The sequence below is a fragment of the Pristiophorus japonicus genome, chromosome 10, assembly GCF_044704955.1.
Source record: "Pristiophorus japonicus isolate sPriJap1 chromosome 10, sPriJap1.hap1, whole genome shotgun sequence".
NCBI lineage: Eukaryota > Metazoa > Chordata > Chondrichthyes > Pristiophoridae > Pristiophorus > Pristiophorus japonicus.
The window spans coordinates 28,563,949-28,585,722 of NC_091986.1; the positions used below are offsets into that span (position 1 = coordinate 28,563,949).

The 21,774-nt window shown below is 43.7% G+C and overlaps 1 protein-coding gene across 4 annotated transcripts in view; it reads right to left on the minus strand.

Annotated features, from left to right (window-relative positions):
* Positions 1–5,968: 5,968 nt before the first annotated feature.
* Positions 5,969–21,774, minus strand: part of LOC139274956 (Krueppel-like factor 5) — a 62,288-nt gene continuing 46,482 nt past the window's right edge. For all 4 annotated transcript variants that reach the window (XM_070891727.1, XM_070891726.1, XM_070891728.1 and 1 more), the window contains exon 4: positions 5,969–8,301. In XM_070891727.1, the coding sequence (XP_070747828.1) occupies positions 8,123–8,301 (179 nt within the window). In that variant the 3' untranslated portion in view covers positions 5,969–8,122. The remainder of the gene's footprint in view (positions 8,302–21,774) is intronic.

Consider the following 21,774-nt stretch of genomic DNA (forward strand, 5'->3'; position numbering starts at 1 on the left):
ACAGGAGTGTTCATAGAATCATAGAAATTTACAGCACGGAAGGAGGCCATTTCGGCCCATCGTGTCCGTGCCGGCCGACCAAGCGCTATCCAGCCAAATCCCACTTTCCAGCTCTTGGTCCATAGCCCTGTACGTGACGGCACTTTAAGTGCACATCCAAGTATCTTTTAAATGTGGTGAGGGTTCCTGCCTCGACCATCCTTTCAGACAGTGAGTTACAGACCCACACCACCCTCTGGGTGAAGAAGTTTCCCTCATATCTCCTCTAACCCCCTCCAATTACTTTAAATCTATGCTCCCTGGTTGTTGACCCCTCTGCCAACGGAAACAGATCCTTCCTATCCATTCTATCCAGACCCCTCATAATTTTATACACCTCAATCAGGTCTTCCCTTAGCTTCTCTGTTCCAAAGAAAACAGACCCAGCATCTCCAATCTTTCCTCATAGCCAAAATTCTCCAGTCCAGGCAACATTCCTTTAAATCTTCTCTGCAACATTTCCAGTGCAATCACATCTTTCCTGTAATGTGGTGACCAGAACTGCACACAATACTCCAGCTGTGGCCTAACCAGTGTTTTATACAGTTCAAGCATAACCTCCTTGCTCTTGTATTCCATGCCTCGACTAATAAAGGCACATATTCCTTATGCCTTCTTTACAACATTATCTACCTGGCCTGCTGCCTTCAGGGATCTGTGGACCTGCACTCCGAGATCCCTTTGTTCCTCTACACTTTTAAGTGTCGTACCATTTAATGTGTATTCCCTTGCCCTGTTAGACCTCCCCAAATGCATTACCTCACACTTATCCGGATTGAATTTATTTTGCCACTGTTCTGCCCATCTGATCAGTACATCGATATATTTTTGAATTGCACCCCTGCACTTCTTATACTCCTCTAGAGTTTCTGCGGTATTGAGTTCTCAGTATCTGTCATAAGCTTCCTTTTTTCTTTATCTTGCCCTGTATGTCCCTTGATATACAGGGGGCTCTAGATTTGTTAGTCACACTGTTTTTTTTAAGGGAATATACTTGCTCGATACCCTCAGGATCCTCTCCTTAAATGCCTTCTACTGCTCTGACACTGATTTACCATCAAGTAGCCGTTTCCAGTCCACTTTAACCAAATCCTATCTCAGCTCAGCAAAATTGGCTTTACCCCAGTTGAGAACTTTTTTTCCTGGTCCATCTTTGTCCTTTTCCATAACTATCCTAAATCTTATTGAATTATGATCACTAGCACCAAAATGCTCTCCCACTGATGACCCTTCCACCTGCCCCTCTTCATTCCCCAAAACTAAGTCCAAAACCACCCCCACCCTTGTTGGGCTTGATAAAGAAGTTCTCCTGAATGCATTTTAGGAATTCCGCACCCTCTGTACCATTCACACTACCTTTTTCCCAGTTAATATTAGGGTAGTTGAAATCCCCCACTATTACAGCTCTATAGTTTTTGCACTTCGCAGCAATTTGCCCATATATTTGTTCTTCCATCTCCCTCTGACTGCTTGGGAGACTATAGTACACATCCAGTAGTGCGATCGCCCCTCTTTGTTCTTTAATTCAATCCATGTGGCCTCATTTGATGACCCTGCGAACATATCATCCCTTCTCACAGCTGTAATTGTTTCTTTAATCAATATTGTGACCCCCCTCCTTTTCCCCCCTCTCTATCCCGTCTGAAAACCCTGTAACCAGGAATGTTGAGCTGTCATATCTGCCCTTCTTTCAGCCATTTCTCAGTAATAGCTATAATATCGTACTCCCAATTGTCAATCTGTGCTCTCAGCTCATCTGCCTTATTTCCTATACTCCTTGCATTTAGTATACCATTTAGTATTGCCAAACTCCCTTGTTGTCCATTTTCCAGCCCTTGTTTCCTCTATCTTCCAAATTCACTTTCGACTTCTCTGCTACCCAATTCCAGCTTTGCTTCTCTCCCCACTGAATCTGTTCTCCGGTTCCCATCCCCCTGCCAAGTTAGTTTAAACCTTCCCCAACAGCACTAGCCAAACCTCCCGTGAGGATACTGGTCCCGGCTCTGTTGAGGTGCAACCCATCCAGCTTGTACAAGTCCCACCTCCCCCAAAAACGGTCCCAATGCCTCAGGAATCTAAAGCTCTCCCACCTGCACTATCTCTCCAGCCACGCATTCATCTTCTCTTTCCTCCTAGTTGTGTACTCACTAGCACGTGGCACAGGCAGTAATCCAGAGATTACTACCTTTGAGGTCCTGCTTTTTAATCACTCTCCTAGCTCCTTAAACTCTGCCTGCAGGACCTCAATCCTCTTTCTACCTAGGTCATTGGTCCCGATATGGACCACGACCTCTGGTTGTTCTCCCTCTCCCCCCAGAATGTCTTGCAGCCGCTCAGTGACATCTTTGACCCTGTTATAAGACAATAATTTGACACTGAGCCACATAAGAAGAAATTACAGCAGATGACCAAAAGCTTGGTCAAAGAGGTAGATTTTAAGGAACCACTGGATGTAGTGTATTTAGATTTTCAAGAAGCATGCAATAAGGTGCCACATAAGAGGTTATTACACACTATTAGGTCTCATGGTATTGGGGGTAATATATTAGCATGGAATGAGGATTGGTTAATGGACAGAAAACTGAGAGTAGGAATAAACAGGACTTTTTTGGGTTGGCAGGCTGTAACTGGTGGGGTACCGCAAGGATCAGTGCTTGGGCCTCAGCTATTTACAATATATGTCAATGATTTAGATGAAGCGACTGAGTGCAACTAACGTAACCAAATTTTCTGATGAACAAAGTTAGGTGGGAAAGTAAGCTGTGAGGATGACGCAAAGAGGCTGCGGAGAGATAGAGACAGGTTGACTGAGTGGGCAAGAACATGGCAAATGGAATACAATGTGGGAACGTCTGAATTTATCCACTTTGGTAAGAAAAACAAAAAAGCAGAATCATTTTTGAATGGTGAGAGACTGGGAAATGTTGGCATTCAGAGGGACCTAGGTATCCTTGTACATGAATCACAGAAAGTTAACATGCAGGTACAGCAAGCAATTAGGAAAGCATGGTATGTCAGCTTTTGTTACAAAAGGATTAGAGTGTAAGAGTAAAGAAATCTTACTACAGTTATACAGGGCATTGGTGAGGCCACACCTGGAGTACTGTGTACAGTTCTGGTCTCCTTACCCAAGGAAAGACATACTTGCCTTCAAGGGAGTGCAATGAACATTCACTTGACTGGTTCCTGGGATAAGGGGATTGCCCTATGAGGAGGGAATGAGTAGACTCGGCCTATATTCCCTCGAGTTTAGAAGAATGAGAGGTGATCTAATTGAAACATATAAAATGCTTAAGGGGTTTGACAAGGTTAATGCTGAGAAAATATTTCCCTGGCTGGGGAATCTAGAACATGGGGTTGGCCATTTAGGGCTGGGGTGAGGAGGAATTTATTCACTCAAATGGTTGTGAATGTTTGGAATTCTCTACTCCATGGGGCTGTGGATGCTCAGTCATTGAGTATATTCAAGACAGAGGTCGATACATTTTTGGGAACTAAGGGAATCAAGGGATATGGGGATAGTGCAGGAAGGTGGAGTTGAGGTAGAATATCAGCCATGATCTTGTTGAATGGTGGAGCAGGCTCAAAGGGCTGAATGGCCTACTCCAGCTCCTATTTCTTATGTTCTTAATACATGTTGTTTTAATCTCTCACCACCAACCAGCAAGTTGGAGGTGTGAAACCCATTCTCAAAAGTTTAAGTTCTCTTGATTTACTGCTCGACAGTGGTCCTATGAAAGTTGTGTCATCTTGATTGCAATCACTATCACCAATAAGTATACAGGCTAGGTTTCATTACATCAAAAATAGGGCAGTGTGATTTTGTTGATCACATGTTCTGCTTCAAGTAGTCCTTGTTTTGCCTCGAGACTTTGCAAAATAGACCGTTACCATTTCTTTTGGCTTCTTTTGGCCATTTCTTACCCTAACCAAATAGATCACACAACAAATGGCTCTGAGTTCTCTCCATGTGTGTTCGACTGTTGCTCTTTAATTGGCCATCAGGAGGAAATTGGCAGTCACAATTCTCTTTCTAAATTCTGCAGCATCGGAGATCATGGCCTCACAGCTGGGATCAGCAATTCATGGGGAAAACACAAAGAAAATTTGCATCCACTTCATAGTGTCACTCCACCACTGCTTTTGAATGCATTTTTATAATCGGAATAGCTGTAAGCTATTCAGCCCCTCAAGCCCGTTCCGCCATTCAATAAGATAATTGCTGATCTGTACGTCAAACCCTTTAACCTGCTTTTGACCAATATCCCATTTATACCCTTACCTCGCAAAAATCTTTCAATCTCAGTCTTGAAAATTTCAATTCAATTATAGAACAACTTCTCTCCTCACTGAGAAACAGATGGCATGGGACTAAAAATGACATTAGCACTAAGGCCAATTAATTTTGTCTGAAGCAAACAGTCATTAAGCCAACTTACTATTGCAGTTAAGGCCACGAAAACAGGAAGACAAAATCACTGTAGCTAGACTTTAAGTAGGAAGGAATGCAAATCTTAGATGGAGAAGTGCACTACTTCTAAAGCCTAGGGTCTGGATTTTTGGGTTTTGGGGTTTTAGGGCGAAAACGCAAGCAATAAATGAAAATTATCGTTTTCACTGCACTAATGATTTAAGGCCTAACTTTCAGCCTTTGGGGTCTGTGCCATCACAAAGGAAGGCGTTGCACTATTTTTGCGGCGCAAAAACGTGATCCTCGCCAACTTTAGTGTGGGGGCAGGAGCGCTGCAAGAGAGGCCTTGGGAAGGGAAAAATGTTTTTTTTTTAATTCCAAAAACATTACCAAGATCCTTAACTAACTAATCGCTGCAAAAAAATAAAAAAATTAAAACTTTAACTTACATTTTTTCCAAGTTTTCCAACTTACCGTTGCCAGCAGGGCTGCACTGACCCGTCCTGTCGCTGTTCTGGGCACAGCGTACGGGTCGGGTGAGTGCTGAAACTTGGATGGTAACGCAATCCGAGTCATTACACGTCCGGCGCAGCTCTCCCCAGCGGTGCTTCCAAGTGCCGCCACAAACAGGTACCATGGATCCCGCCCGGGCTTTGCGACCGGGTTTTCGTCGCGGAGGGTCAAATCGCGGCGAAAACCTGGTCACAAACCACCAGAAGATCCAGCCCCTAAAGTCTTATTCATGATCAGGCTCACTCCAGGATACACGGCATGCTGTTATACTTCTCACCCCATATACTTAATGGCACAGCTATCTTAGAGGTCAGATTGAAAGTTGGAAAGAAAACTTACTGTTTAGCATTGTATAAATGTGTGTTTTTTTAATTAACATACAAGGAGCTAACAGATGTCCTTAGTTTGGTAGCTGGATACGTAGCAAACTGCCTGTAGCAACCCGAGTCCTTAGAGATGGAGCACGCGGTGTCCACCGGTACGCTCACAGCCCTCCGCGAGAGGTGGGCGCCAGAGGGACTGGAGTGCATTGTCACCCCCGGCAACCAAATTTTAAGTTGATTTTATATGTTTTAAAGTTTAATTGCCGGGTTTTTAGTGTCCCCCTCCCCTTTTATAGGGGGCACTTGTAAATTATGGTTTTAGAGCCCCAAAAAAACCACAAAAACAAACTACAAAAATACAAAAAAAAAAACAACAAAACAAAAAAGGGCCTTGGGAAATGTTTGGAGTGTCCCCCAGATTGGGGGGGGCACGATTTAAAGTTTATGATTTAATGTTTATTGTTTACTCCAAAAGAGTTGTAGCAACCCGAACACCACAATTATAAAAAGACTTGCATTTCTGTTGCACCTTTCACGAACATGCCAAAGCACTTTACAGCCAATGAAGAGCTTTTTGAAGTGTACTTACTGTTGTAATATAGGAAACGCTACAAAGAATAATGATGGATCCGAAGGACAATAAGCTTTGTTTTTTTAAAACAGTTTATTACTGAAGTTTTTTTTTTAATTACATTTTCCCCCTCACAAATACAAACCTTCTCATTCTAGTTAATGCAGGTTATAGAAAGTAATATACAGCCACAACTTAAGGGAAATACAATGTAACAAAAAAGAAAGTTAAGCCGAAGCAAAATGATGCAACCACATTTGCCCCTTTGTTCAAAGCATAAACTTTGCAGCATCTTATAAAATTATATACATCTTTCAACGCTATTTACATATTCTCACTGCCTTTTTTTGCCAAGCAATCACAATGAAGAACACTATAAGTTATCAGGGTTGTAAACGATCCATTTAGAAAGCCATTGTATGATTAGAAATAAATAAAACAAGAGGATAATTATTAAACAGCATTTTTCTTTCACAAAGTCAGACCCAAGTGGAGTTTAATCTTTGGCTTCAAAATGCCTTCTTTAAATCAGCCAGCCCAAGCCTACACAGCCCATTATTAATAATCTCCACACCTCATAAATGCATAATACCCATTCAACTAGAAAAGCATTTTTTTTTGCAATTTGACAAAATACAAATTAAGAGTTACGGAAATATAGATCAACGGTTAAAAACAAACTAACTGCCATTTTCTCTCTGTTTCCCCCGATGTCAGGAAATGAAATAAAAAAGAGTTCAGAAGGGGCAACTCCATGCAACAGGAATCAAGGTTTTCTTTGGATAGAACTGCCCACATATGATGCAAACAAGAAATAACTGCTGCTTTCTGCATACTATGCTGATCCTGTGTCTAGGTGTGATTAAGCTAAATCCTCAATTCCTGATCAAGCTCAATCCATAATAAAAGAGGTGAATCAGAAACATAGTCAGGTCAATTTGTTGTTTTTTTAAAAAAGGACAAAAAAATTCTTGAATAAAAAAATAGAAGAATAATTCCACAATTTTTGAGTGCAGAATGAGACGTTCTACTCAGCATCAGTGCCACTGTGTGTACAGTATATATATATTTATATATTTATATAAATATCTTTATTGCAGCAGTAGTTTCAAACTGGAATGGAGTGCTAAAATAACTATAAACTTAAGAGTCAGCCTTTTGAGGCTTAACCCAATTCCACAAGGCATTGGGAATTTCCAATGCACATAGAGGATATTTTTGGCCACATTTACACACCAACTTTAGCCTCACGGCGATGCTAAAATTGGAGTGTAAACATCAAGTCAGATAAGCAATTGCATTCCTAATTGCACTTGGAACTGGAAAGTGAGACCTCCAGTAACTTGGGGGTTTCGAACCCAAACCTCAGTTGCCTGACTGCAGTCTAAACATGGTCTTCAGCAAACACGGCCAAACTCCTCTTTCCTATTGTGGGCAACATCGTGTCAGGACGTCACAGGGCTTGAAAGCTGACTTCAGAAAGAGGATACGAGAACAAGGCTTGGCAAGGCCCGCGTAAATCAGCTCTCCAAAATCCTGAAAGCAATTTGCTGTCCGTTGGCTGAATGCAGTATAAAAGCACCCCAAACATAGGCTGATTCTGCACTGTTGTCTTATTAAACTCGGGTTAGTTGGGTTAGCCCAGGCAACCTTTTGTAGTTATACAGTTACATTCAACACCCCACATCCTGCTGATGAGATGAGAACTTCCATAAAGTGATTTGGTAACCTCAAGTATTTAACTAGGCTGAATTCCCTTTCTGTGTTCAGTAGAAAATATTATCTGCATTAGTCCACACTGTGTCCTTTGTGAGATCTTTTCAATGTCCTCAGCTACATTTACTAAACACTGCCAAGACCATACAGTGCTTTGGTCAAAACATTAGAAAAGATATAACGCTGTGAACTTGGCAGAGGTAAATATCAGTACTAACCAACTACACTGTAGTGCAAGTGTGTCTATGAAATGGACGTGAGCTTAGTTTATACCGAAAGCAAATAACCAAGAAAAATCAATCCCCGTTATAAATTTCATAAAGTTTGCCGAATGAACAAAGCTCTTAATTCCCAGTGAATATATACAAAATATACAGGGTTCCAGTTTTAAAAACCTTAAGTCAAGGTTATGCATTTCATCAAAACTACACAGAGGAAAAGAAGCCCTGGTAGCAAGGTCACCATATACACAATGGTAGTCGGGTATTTTGTTTGGACAACAATGTCTTGTTTGCATAATGGGCCTCAGCCCCAGGGTGGATCCGTCTTCTAGTTCTGGTGTCTTTTCATGTGCAGGGCTAAGTGGTCGGAGCGTGAAAAGCTGCGGTTGCACACCGTACACTGAAAGGGTTTTGCCCCGGTGTGTTTCCGGAAATGGCGAGTCAGTTCATCGGAACGTGCAAATCTCCAGTCACAGCCTTCCCAGGTGCACTTGTAAGGTTTCTCTCCTGGAATGAAAGAACGCCGGCATTAATTACTTGATAGCAATGTTACCAATATTCTGGTTGGACAGCATAAAGATGCATATTGTCCCCCTTCACACCACTTTGTTAAAAGGTCAACAGGCAAGAACCTGTAAATTGCATCCATGCACATAAAAGTGTTACTTTTCAAAAACTATTAAGTTCATTCCAAAGAGACTGAAATTGATGCACTGGGGACTTAGTGATGTAAATTAAGATAATCCACTGGCAGTATTAATTATGCTTTATCACAAGTGACAATACAGACAGAGACTATAACATCATTTAAAAGGGACACAGAGGGCTGTGCAGGCTCAGTTTTTGAGTACATTCAAGACAGAGATCGATAGATTTTTGGATATTAGGGGAATCAAGGGATTATGGGGACAGTGCAGGAAAGTGGAGTTGAGGTAGATCAGCCATGATCTTATTGAATGGCGGAGCAGGCTCGAGGGGCCGAATGGCCTACTCCTGCTCCCAATTCTTTTGTTCTTATGTAAAACTAAACACTAAATATTGCATATGCTGGAATTAAAAACAGAAAAAGCTAAAAACATTCAACAAGTTACACAGCATCTGTGTGGCGAAAGGAAGGTGGGGTTAATGTTTAAAGTTTATGACCCTTCTTCAAAACTGCTCATTTATCATTCTAAAGGGAATTGGATAAGTATTTGAACAAGTAGAATATAAAAACAATACAGAAAAAGGGTAGGGAACTTAGATTCATGTGGACTACTCCTGTTGAAGAGCTAGCATTGGACAAGCAAACTGGGCCAAATGGCCTCCTTCTGTGCTGTAAATGTTTTGATTCCAAGATTCTCAGAATACTCATACCAGCAGCCTGAATGATTGTAAATAGATTCCATGGATTGGGATCCAGGAAACATATAGGGGGAGAAATTTGCATTGTTTGCAGTGAGAGGGACAGTTGTGCAGGAGTTAATGGACGTGCAAACTGGCTGCTCCTCGCTCCCGCCGGTAGTGCCTCAGGCCGCTGCGTCAGCAATGATGTCATCATCGCCATGCACAGCGACTCATTTTCGCCCCGCCGCAGAAATTCCACAGCGCACCGCGAGTGATGTTTGCACAAGCCTCTCGGGTCGTGAACCGCGCTGCACTCTGCTCGCGGGACGAAAAATAGAGGGGAGATGCGCGGCGGGATTTATTTTCTCGTTGTCGATTTCGCGGGGTCCGTACCGCGATGGCGCAGCCCCGGCACTCCGCATCCCCGGCGGCATAGTGGTCGCCCCTCGCCCCACTGCAGAGCTCGCAGCGTGCCCTCCCCTTTAACGGAAGGGGAGGGCCCTGTGTTCGCGCCAGCGTAGCGCTGGAAAGTTTGCGCGCTGACTGTCCTGGTCCTGCCACCCCCTCCCCCCACCCCCGAGAAGAAGTGGAGCGCCTGACATTGCACTTCACGTCCTCTCGGGGGCCGTAACCCTCACTTTGTGACCGGGGTGGGATCGCCGCACTGGGCGCAGGAAGTTCCGCTTCGCCTGTCGCCCCCAAACAGGCACTACTGAATTTCACTCCATAGTACCTTCACCTTGAGGTAAGAGAGACTGATCGGCATGTATTTTTATATTCTATAAAAACCGCCTATGTGTCTGTAAACAAACCAACAGATCTTAAAAACACATGCCAATAAAGAGTGGACACTGCCAAGTTCTTGCATCTCATTCCACAAGGAACTGCTCTGTAAATCATTAAGAGTTGCTCTCACTAATGGTTGACCAAGAACTAAGGAATTATCAATTGTTGAATAGTGTGTTAACTTACAAAGCAAATACCGTCCCATATTAATAGAAATTTTAAAAAATGCTTTGGAACTGGTTCTTCCTCGTTTATGGCATTTCTTTCCATAATTTGGAATATTCACAAATGCATCGTCCTTGCAATTTCCTCTATAACATTACTGCTGAAAGATAATTTTGTCCTAGTTAAATCGATACACATATAATCGATTTATTTTTCAGGTCACGCCATGTCACACACACAAAGGAGGGCCAGAGGCCACCATACCTTTACCAAACGACTGAGGAGGCACGGAAGAACAGCTTGGAGTGGCTTCCCGGTTTTCCCCTTCAAGGACAAGGCACTGGCCTCTACTTATATCCACCAAATGGTGTGACTCCGATCATGTGATTGTCCTACCCATTCTGGAGTACTAATGTGCTGTACCATTTAAATTCAGTTAATTAAATAAATCTGGAATTATAAAGCTAGTATCAGTAATGTTAACCATGAAACTACCAGATTGTCAGAAAAACCCAACTGGTTCACTAATGTCCTTTAGAGAAGGAAATCTGCCCTCAATACCCAGTCTGGCCTATTTTTGACTCTAGACCCACAGCAATGTGGTTGACTCTTATCTTCCCTCTGAATTGGCCTAGCAAGCCTCTCAGTTGTACCAAACTGCTGCAACAAAGTGAGACTACCTTCACCACAAGGACAGTAGCGGTTCAAGAAGACGGCTCACCACCAACTTCTCAAGGGTAATTAGGGATGGGCAATAAATGCCGGCCTTGCCAGTGACGCCCACATCCAGTGAACAAAGAAAATTATTTCTTTCAAAATAAAGTTAAGACTTAACAACAAAATTGCACTGCATAAGGTTGCTTATCTGGTAGACTTTCCGTTGTGACTTGGAAATACAAAATCGTATGGAAGGTGACTACAGTTTTACAGCACTTTGATCGGCATATTATCACATCCCATTGTAGCACCGTAGTAATGTATAATCGGATTGAAATCATGGTGCAAAGAAAGAACTTGTATTTATATAGCGCCTTATCATATACTCAGAACATTCCATAGGTTTGCACAACTAATTAATTACTTCTGAAGTGAAGTCATTGTTGTTCTTAAGGCAAACACAATAGCCAATTTGCACACTGCAAGATTCCACAAACAGCAAATGAGATGAATAATCAATGTATTTGTTTTGGATGGTGTTGGTCGAAGGAGAAATACTGGCCAGGATACAAGGATAACTCCCTGTTCTTCGAATAGGGCAGGGAGATCCTTTTCACCTTCCTGACAGCATCTCAGGAAAAGACCAAATTGGTCCATCTGGCCTGGCCGATACAGTTGTAATGTCCTATGCCTCACATTTGAGGAATCCCAACTTAACAACAAGGCTAACCTGTATAAAGCGACTGCAAACTACACTGACTTTAAAGACAGCATTCTTGAGCCACACCAAAACTTTGTTGCCACATAGATTTTCAGGGCTGAAATGTTATTCTACAATCAGAATAATAAGGGATCATTCAAAAAATGGAATGAAAAATTCCTCTATTTCAAAGTAACAAAGCAATATCTGTAAAATCATTAAGGATACTTTTATCTCTGTCATCTGCTACACAGAAAATTTATGCCATTTACGTAGCTGTAAAAGCATGTAAACAAGAGACGGTTTGTCAATTCTCACAATGCTGTCAATACTTACAAATCATAAGATCATAAAACAGTTCAAGATGAAGGAGACCATTGAGCCGATCTTGGTTCATCCACCCAGAAAGATCATTGCAATATACAATTCTTTCATTACAAATCTTGAGTCATTGTTTCCACTAATTTTCCCGGCTATTCCATAGGATGATTACCCTTTGTGTAAAGAAAAAGCCTGGGAAGTTCTACAGTTATCAATTGACTTGAATGGAAATACAAATCTGGCTGTCGATTCGCTATCACCCATTTTACACCATCGCACAAAGTCAAAATGACCCCCTGGGAGTCATACAATGTAGGCAGAGATCACTCAGGAACCAGATCCTTAAGCCACACGGCCAGAGATTTTACTCATTCATGGGATGTGGATGTCGCAGCATTTATTGCCCATCCCTATTGCCCTTGAGAAGGTGGGGATGAGCCACCTTCTTGAATACAACTGATGTTTTGCTCGGACATTTCAGAGGGCAGTTAAGAGTCAACTATATTGCTGGGGGTCTGGAGTCACATAAAGGCCAGATTTCCTTCCCTAAAGGGCATAGTGAACCAGATGAGTTTTTTACAACAATCCGGTAGTTTCATAGGGGCCAAGTGTCGTTCCGAGTTGCTCCTGTTTTTTTTGGAGCAACTGGTTTAGAATGGAGTATCTTAGAAATTGCAATTCTCGGCATTTAGTTCGCTCCAGTTCGAGTCAGTTAGAACATTTTCAGCTTGGAACAGATTTTTTTTCAAAAAGGGGGCGTGTCCGGCCACTTACGCCCGTTTTGAAAGTTTAGGCAGTGAAAACATACTCCAAACTAACTTAGAATGGAGTAAGTGTAGATTTTTGTACGCTCAGAAAAACTTTGTCTACACTTAGAAAATCAGGCGTCGGTTACAAATCAGGCGTAGGGAATGGGCGGGGGGGGTTTAAAGGGAAGTTTACAAACATTAAACACTTCAGTTTTGCAAATAAAGAGCCATCATCAAGAATGAATGATAAATACATCAATAAATCAACCAATAAATCAATCAAAAAAAATTAATAAAATTTTTTAAAAATCAATAAATAAAACATTTTCTACTTACCGATTGCAGCACCGGGAGTCCTCCAACAGCGTGCTGGGACGGCCCCCCCAGTGTGTCTCTATCTCTCTGTCTTTCTGTGTGTCTCTCACTCTGTCTGTTAATTTTCTGTGTTTCTGACAGCGAGGGGAGGGGGGAGAAGGGGGGTGGGGGTTTGGGGAGGAGGAGGAAGGGAGGGAAGGAAGGAGAGGAGAGTGAACGGCCGGGCCCAAGACTTTGGGTTGGATTTACAGGTAGGTGGCGTCGGGTCTTGGGTCCCGGGAAGAGAGAGTCGCGGAGGTCGGGGGGCGGGGGGGGGGGAAAAAGAAGAGTCGCGGAGGTCGGGGGGGAAAGAGAGTCGCGGAGGTCGGGTCGCGTGGCGCGGAGTTGGAGTCAAGTCGGGTGGGAGGTGAGCCTTATCCACGCAGCCCCAGTGAAGCCATTCGGCCAGGGCTAGGGGCTGCATGCTTCGGGCCCCTCCCACAGTTTTGGGCGCATCGGAGCTACTGCACATGCGCGCCCACTGTAGCGCGCATGTGCAGAGGTCCCGACACTGTTTTCAGCGCAGGGACCTGGCTCCGCCCCCCACAGCTCATACTGTGCCACGCCCAGTTCCAGAGGACCTGCAGGGAGCCAGAGAATAGGTGAATTTATTTTAGGCGCACTTTGTGGTGCGAGAAACGGGCATCCAGGTCCGGGCTGCGCCGTTTTAGGCGCGGCCCAAAACTTGGGCCCAAAGTCACTATTGCTGTTACTAGTTTTTTTATTGCTGATTTATTTCATTAACTGAATTTAAATTCCCCAGCTGCCGTGGTGGGATTTGAACTCACGTCTTGGATCATTAGCCCAAATCTCTGGATTACCAGTCCAGAAACATAACCACCATGCTACCATCTGTTGAAGACTAACTGATCGAGATTGATTGCTATGATTAGTCAACAACTCCATTATCGATGTATCATGCGACTACCGGGACTGCGGTCCTTTTTTGGCTCACAATTCCTACATTCCTGTTATAAATTGAGTATTAAACCTCAGTTGGCAGTATAAATGGACAAGCGGCAAGTTCTGGATCTTATGTCAGTTTTCTGCTGATTACAAATTTTATCTATTTGTGAATTCTTCAAAAAAAAAACTCTTGACAATAATTTTGCAAATATAAATACACATCAACAAGAACTACGATGTAATTTGTTCAAACATACACCATCCTAAAAAGACTTACATTTATATAGCACCTTTCACGAACACCGGACGTCTCAAAGTACTTTACAGCCAATGATGCACTTTTGGAGTGTAGTCACTGTTGTAATGTGGGAAACGCGGCAGCCAACTTGCGCACAGCAAGCTCCCACAAACAACAGTGTGATAATGACCAGATGATCTGTTTTTATGATGTTGATTAAGGGATAAATATTGGCCAGGACATCGGGGATAACTCCCCTGCTCTTGTTCAAAATAGTGCCATGGGATCTTTTACGTCCGCCTGAGAGAGCAAACGGAGCCTCGGTTTAACGTCTCATCCGAAAGACGTTGCCTCCGACAGTGCAGCATTCCCTCAGCACTGCACTGGTGTGTCAGCCTAGATTTATGTGCTCAAGTTCCATGGAGTGGGACTGGAACCCACAACCTCCTGACTCAGGGGCAAGTGTGCTACCCACTGAGCCACAGCCTACATAAAAGAAACACCACAAACAACCAACAAGCATTTATATCGGTCCAGATTTTGCGGGGCCGATGACGCGTACGCCTAGTATGGCGGCGTAAGTCTTGTAAAAGGCCCCGCAAATTGCGGGTTTCTGCGTGCACTGCGAAAACCTGCGATCTGTCAAGGTTTAAAAAAATTTAATTAAAAACAAAATGGTTATATACATCATAACATATTAACTTCTTTTGCAGTCTGGCTTACTGAAAGAATGGAATATAAAAGTTCACTTCACTCCCATGGCAGTCATGAGTACACGAGAAGGGATGCGAGGTGGAAAATTCCCTTCCCTGGAGGAAGATCATCAGTGAACCAGTTAGTCATTTTATCCTTCAATGCTGGCCCACAAATTACCAGGTTAAGTTGAGTTCAAATTTTCCAACGTTTCATGGTGGGGTTTGAACCTGGGTTATCAGCTCAATATCATAAATCACCATGCTACTGGACCGCTATGTGAGACACAAAGTTATAACACCACTAATAAATATACCATAGGTACAAATGTAAACAGGGGAGAAAGGATGACCACATTTCTTGCTGAAGCCCGGATAACTTTATGACTACGTCGGCTGGAAGCAGCACCTGTAGCATTTTGAATACAAAATGCATGATTCAATGACCACAGAAATGAACACCACGCACTCCTGCCCCAATCCATTCGCATGAGACTTTGGTGGAGAGCAGATGTGAATACCGCAGGTGGTCATGGTAGATAACTCAGTATCAGCACGATTGCAATCAAAGTTAACTTATTAAATATTTCCAGGTAAAACATTTTGTTTTTGTTTAGATTCTTTCTAAACCGCCATGACAACGGGTCAGGGAACAGTCATTTCAGGAAACTCTTCACAATAAAAAATAACCCATGCCCGTTCTTTCCAATCTCCTGTGGACATGCAAAACAAAGATTGTGGTGCTATAAATATTTTGATCAAGAAAACAGTTTGCAACTCCAAAATGTTAATATGTTTTTCCAACAAAAAAAACTAATTATATATCTGTTCCCAATCAGGTTCCTGCACCAAGTTTTAAACGTGGAATTGGTTTTAGATACACTTATATGGGCTCAAGTTTCGATCTGAGTTGCTCTGATTTTTTTGGAGCAACTAGTTTAGAATGGAGCATCTTACAAATTGTAATTCTCGGCATTTAGTTTGCTCCAGATCTAGTGAGTTAGAATAGTTTCATTTTAGAACAGTTTTTTTTTCAAAAAGGGGCCGCATCCGGCCACTTACGCCTGTTTTGCAAGTTTAGGCAGCAAAAACTTACTCCCAACTAACTTAGAATGGAGTAAGTGTAGATTTTTGTATGCTCAGAAAAACCTTGCCTACGCTTATAAGTCAGGCGTAGGAAACGAGAGATGGGGAGGGGGGGCGGATGGGGTAAGGAGGGTTTACAAACATTAAACACTTCACTTTTACAAATAAAGAGCCATCATCAATAATAAATGATAAATAAATCAATAAATCAAAAAAAAAATTAAAAAAAATAAATCACTCAATAAATAAAAAATTATTTCTACTCACCTACTGCAGCACCAGGGAGAAGAGAAGGGGAGGGGGAGAAGAGAGGAGTGGGGGGGGGGGGGGAGAGAAGAGAATGTGAGGGGGAGAAGAGAAGGGGAGGGGGAGAAGAGAAGAGAGGGGGGCAGAAGATGAACGGGAGGGGGGGGGGGGAAGGAGAGAGAGGAAGATGAAATGGTGGGAAGGGGGGGGGGGGGGAGAAGATGAACGGGGGGGAAGCTGAACGGGCCCCACAGAGGACGTCAGGCAGGGCCCGCATGCAGCAGATGCCGGGGCGCCGCTGCCGATTCTTCGGGCGGGGCCCGCCCCTAGCGAGAGGCCGGGCGGCCCCGCCAACGAGGCAAGATGCGTCAGGCCCGGGATAGGGGCGACGTCCCTTCGGCCTGGGATAGGGTCGTCGCCCGGAGACAGGATGCGCTGGGAGGGCCGGGATCTACTGCGCACACGCGCAGCTGCCAGCACTGTTTTCGGCGCAGGGCTGTAGCTCCGTCCCCAGCAGCTCCTGCAGCGCCGCGCTGAGGTGGAAATGGGCCTACAGCTATCGGAGAATTGCGAGGTGAGTATTCGCCGCAATTTTTGTTCTACAAATTAGGCGGGCCTCTTCGATGTGCACTGTTCTAGCGGGAGTCCGAAACTTGAGCCCATAATGAGGTCAGATTATGGTATTCTGTAAAACTCTAATCAGAAGCCCCTTTAGTGTTGATCATTTTTGTGAATACCAATGGAATGTATGTTGAGAATTCTGGCCTTGTTGCTTTTTTTAAAAAACTTATTGTAGGCAATGATCTCCCAGTGTTTCATGTGGTGATTTTCCAGCTATTTAGTTGGGACAGAGGAGAGCTGGGAAAACACTTCATTGTTGTTGTCAAATTAAGTTAATCTAAGGGTTAAGTCATGGCAGGAGAGTTCGGACACGTGTTATGCTCCTCCTGTGCTATGTGGGAACTCAGGGACGCTTCCAGTATCCTGATGACTACATGTGCGGGAAGTGTACTCTGCTGCAGCTCCTGACAGACCGCATTGAGGCACTGGAGCTGCAGGTGGATTCACTCTGGAGCATGCGCGATGCTGAGGATGCCGTGAATAGCACGTTTAGTGAGTTGGTCTTACCGCAGGTAAAGGTTACACAGAGAGATAGCGAATGGATGACCAGCAGGAATAGCAGTGGAAGGAAGGTAGTGCAGAGGTCCCCTGCGGTCATTCCCCTCCAAAACAGATACACTGCTTTGGGTATTGTTGGGGGGGGGGGGGGGGGATGACTCATCAGGGCAGGGCAGCAGCAGCCAAGTCCATGGCACCACGGGTGGCTCTGCTGCACAGGAGGGCAGGAAAAAGAGTGGGAGAGCTATAGTGGTCGGGGATTCTATTGTAAGGGGAATAGACAGAAGTTTCTGTAGCCGCAATCGAGACTCCAGGATGGTATGTTGCCTCCCTGGTGCAAGGGTCAAGGATGTCTTGGAGCGGTTGCAGGAAATTTTGAAGGGGGAGGGTGAACAGCCAGTTGTCGTGGTGCATACAGGTACCAACGATATAGGTAAAAAATGGGATGAGGTCCTACAAGCTGAATTTAGGGAGCTAGGAGTTAAATTAAAAAGGTAGTAATCTCAGGATTGCTACCAGTGCCACACGTGCTAGTCAGAGTAGGAATCGCAAGATAGCTCAGGTGAATAAGTGGCTTGAGGAGTGGTGCAGAAGGGAGGGATTCAAATTACTGGGACATTGGAACCGGTTCTGGGGGAGGTGGGACCATTACAAACCGGGCGGTCTGCACTTGGGTAGGACCGGAACCAATCTCCTAGGGGGAGTATTTGCTAGTGCTGTTGGGGAGGGGTTAAACTAATATGGCAGGAGGATGGGAACCTATGCAGGGAGACAGAGGGAAGTAGAATGGGGGAAGAAGCAAAATATAAAAAGAAAAGTAAAAGTGGAGAGCAGAGAAATCCAAGACAAAAAACCAAAAAGGGCCACATTGCAGCAAAATTGTAAAAGGGCAAAGTGTGTTAAAAAGACAAGCCTGAAGGCTCTGTGCCTCAATGCAAGGAGTATTCATAATAAGATGGACGAATTAACTGCATAGGCAGCAATTAATGAATATGATATCATTGGCATCACAGAGACATGGCTCCAGGGTGACCAAGGCTGGCAACTCCACATCCAGGGGTATTCAACATTCAAAAAGGATAGACAGAAAGGAAAAGGAAGTGGTGTACCATTGCTGGTTAAAGAGGAAATTAACGCAATAGTAAGGAAGCACGTTAGCTTGGATGATGTGGAATCTGTATGGGTGGAGCTGCGGAATGCCAAAGGGCAGAAAACGCTAGTGGGAGTTGTGTACAGACCACCAAACAGTAGTAGTGAGGTTGGGGATAGCATCAAACAAGAAATTAGGGATGCGTGCAATAAAGGTACAGCAGTTATCATGGGCGACTTTAATCTACATATTGATTGGGCTAACCAAACTGGTAGCAATACGGTGGAGGAGGATTTCCTGGAGTGTATTAGGGATAGTTTTCTGGACCAATATGTCGAGGAACGAACTAGAGGGCTGGCCATCCTAGACTGGGTGATGTGTAATGAGAAAGGACTAATTAGCAATCTTGTTGTGCGAGACCCCTTGGGGAAGAGTGACCATAATATGGTAGAATTCATTATTACGATGGAGAGTGACATAGTTAATTCAGAGACAAGGGTCCTGAACTTAGGGAAAGGTAACTTTGATGGTATGAGACGTGAATTGGCTAGAATAGACTTGCAAATGATAGTTAAAGGCTTGACGGTGGATATGCAATGGCAAACATTTAAAGACCACATGGATGAACTTCAAGAATTGTACATCCCTGTCTGGAGTAAAAATAAAACGGGGAAGGTGGCTCAACCGTGGCTAACAAGGGAAATTAAAGATAGTGTTAAATCCAAGGAAGAGGCATATAAATTAGCCAGAAAAAGCAGCAAACCTGAGGACTGGGAGAAATTTAGAATTCAGCAAAGGAGGGCAAAGAGTTTAATTAGGAGGGGAAAAATAGAGTATGAGAGGAAGCTTGCAGGAAACATAAAAACTGACTGCAAAAGCTTCTATAGATATGTGAAAAGAAAAAGATTAGTGAAGACAAACGTAGGTCCCTTGCAGTCAGATTCAGGTGAATTTATAATGGGGAACAAAGAAATGGCAGACCAGTTGAACAAATACTTTAGTTCTGTCTTCACGAAGGAAGACACAGATAACCTTCTGGAAGTACTAGGGTACCGAGGGTCTAGTGAGAAGTAGGAACTGAAGGATATCCTTATTAGGCGGGAAATTGTGTTAGGGAAATTAATGGGATTGAAGGCCGATAAATCCCCGGGGCCCGATAGTCCGCATCCCAGAATACTTAAGGAAGTGGCCCTAGAAATAGTGGATGCATTGGTGATCATTTTCCAACATTCTATCGACTGTGGATCAGTTCCTATGGACTGGAGGGTGGCTAATGTACCACTTTTTAAAAAAGGAAAGAGAGAAAACGGGTAATTATAGACTGATTAGCCTGACATCAGTTGTGGGGAAAATATTGGAATCAATTCTAAAAGATGAAATAACAGCGCATTTGGAAAGCAGTGACAGGATCTGTCCAAGTCAACATGGATTTATGAAAGGGAAATCATGCTTGACAAATCTTCTGGAACTTTTTGAGGATGTAACTAGTAAAGTCGACAAGGGAGAACCAGTGGATGTGGATATTTGGATTTTCAAAAAGCTTTTGATAAGGTCCCACACAAGAGATTGGTGTGCAAAGTTAAAGCACATGGTATTGGTGGTAATGTACTGACGTGGATAGAGAACTGGTTGGCAGACAGGAAGCAGAGAGTCGGGATAAACGGGTCCTTTTAGGAATAGCAGGCAGTGACTAGTGGGGTGCTGCAGGGCTCAGTGATGGGACCCCAGCTCTTTACATTATACATTAACGATTTGGATGAAGGAATTGAGTGTAATATCTCCAAGTTTGCAGATGACACTAAACTGGGTGGCGGTGTGAGCTGTGAGGAGGACTCCAAGAGGCTGCAGGGTGACTTGGACAGGTTAGGTAAGTGAGCAAATGCATGGCAGATGCAGCAGAATGTGGATAAATGTGAGGTTATCCACTTTGGGGGCAAAAACACAAAGGCAGAATATTATCTGATTGGCGGCAGATTAGGAAAAGGAGAGGTGCAACGAGACCTGGGTGTCATGGTACATCAGTTATTGAAAGTTGGCATGCAGGTACAGCAATCGGTGAAGGCGGCAAATGGTATGTTGGCCTTCATAGCTAGGCGATTTGAGTATAGGAGCAGGGAGGTCTTACTGCAGTTGTAAAGTGCCTTGGTGAGGCCTCACCTGGAATATTGTGTTCAGTTTTGGTCTCCTAATCTGAGCAAGGACGTCCTTGCTATTGAGGGAGTGCAGCGAAGGTTCACCCGACTAATTCCCGGGATGGCTGGACTGACATACGAGGAGAGACTGGATCGACTGGGCCTTTATTCACTGGAGTTTAGAAGGATGAGAGGGGATCTCATAGAAACATATAAAATTCTGACGGGAAGGGACAGTTTAGATGCGGGAAGAACGTTCCCGATGTTGGGGATAATGGGTAGGCCATTTAGGACTGAGATGAGAAGAAACTTCTTCACTCAGAGTTGTTAACCTGTGGAATTCCCTGCCGCAGAGAGTTGTTGATGCCAGTTCATTGGATATATTCAAGAGGGAGTTAGATATGGCCCTTACGGCTAAAGGGATCAAGGGGTATGGAGAGAAAGAAGGAAAGGGGTACTGAGGTGAATGATCAGCCATGATCTTATTGAATGGTGGTGCAGGCTCGAAGGGCCAAATGGCCGAGTCCTGCACCTATTTTCTATGTTTCTATGAAATCCTGAGACTGTCACTCATTACAAAATTAATCGCAAATCTGTACTGATGGAATCAGATTAGGGCAGTATGCTGAAGAATTGAAGAGTTTAATTGAATTGCTCATGCTCTACTTCATGTGCAACCACAAAGGGCATTTGAGGAAAAAATAAATGAATAGGTGTAGCGCGACGCAATCGGATATGACTGGATTGCAATGCATTCACTGCAGGCGCCTCGTGTTTAACTGGCAGAATACAGAAAGTACCTTTTTTGTTTTGTTAATAGTGAACACTTCGAGGGAATCTCTGACGTTGGAGATGTTTCATTCAGTACCTCAGTTAAAACACATCAACAACCACACCCTCCCCCACGTCCACCTCCTACCGAAATGTCAACTGCTGCAGGGTCTGAGCTGCTGGGTACCAGCAGTGATACTTTTACAGGCTTGACGCTGAAATGTTACGCTTCATTGCTCTCAGCCCCTTGCACCAAGGAAATTGAGAATACAACCACAAGCATATTTGTTAAAATACTGCTACAAAAAGAATACAAATATGAAGTTAAATCTATATTTAGCACATCGCCCATGACATGGTTCAGTGGGTCAGAAGATGCAGTTTTATAATAATAGGGGCTTTATCAACCAAGTGTGACGGGAAAAGTGTGTGCCATAGGCAATAATATCGAGATACATGCGCACATAATTAAAACCATTCTACATCCATATTATATAATATTCCTTCATGTATCAGGTTTAGTATCACATTGTACAGATTTTTCTCTCTATCTTAAGTGGGATCTACTATACAGAATGACATGGAATTTACAGCACAGAAACAGGCCATGCTGCCCAACTGGTCTGTGCCGGTGTTTATGCT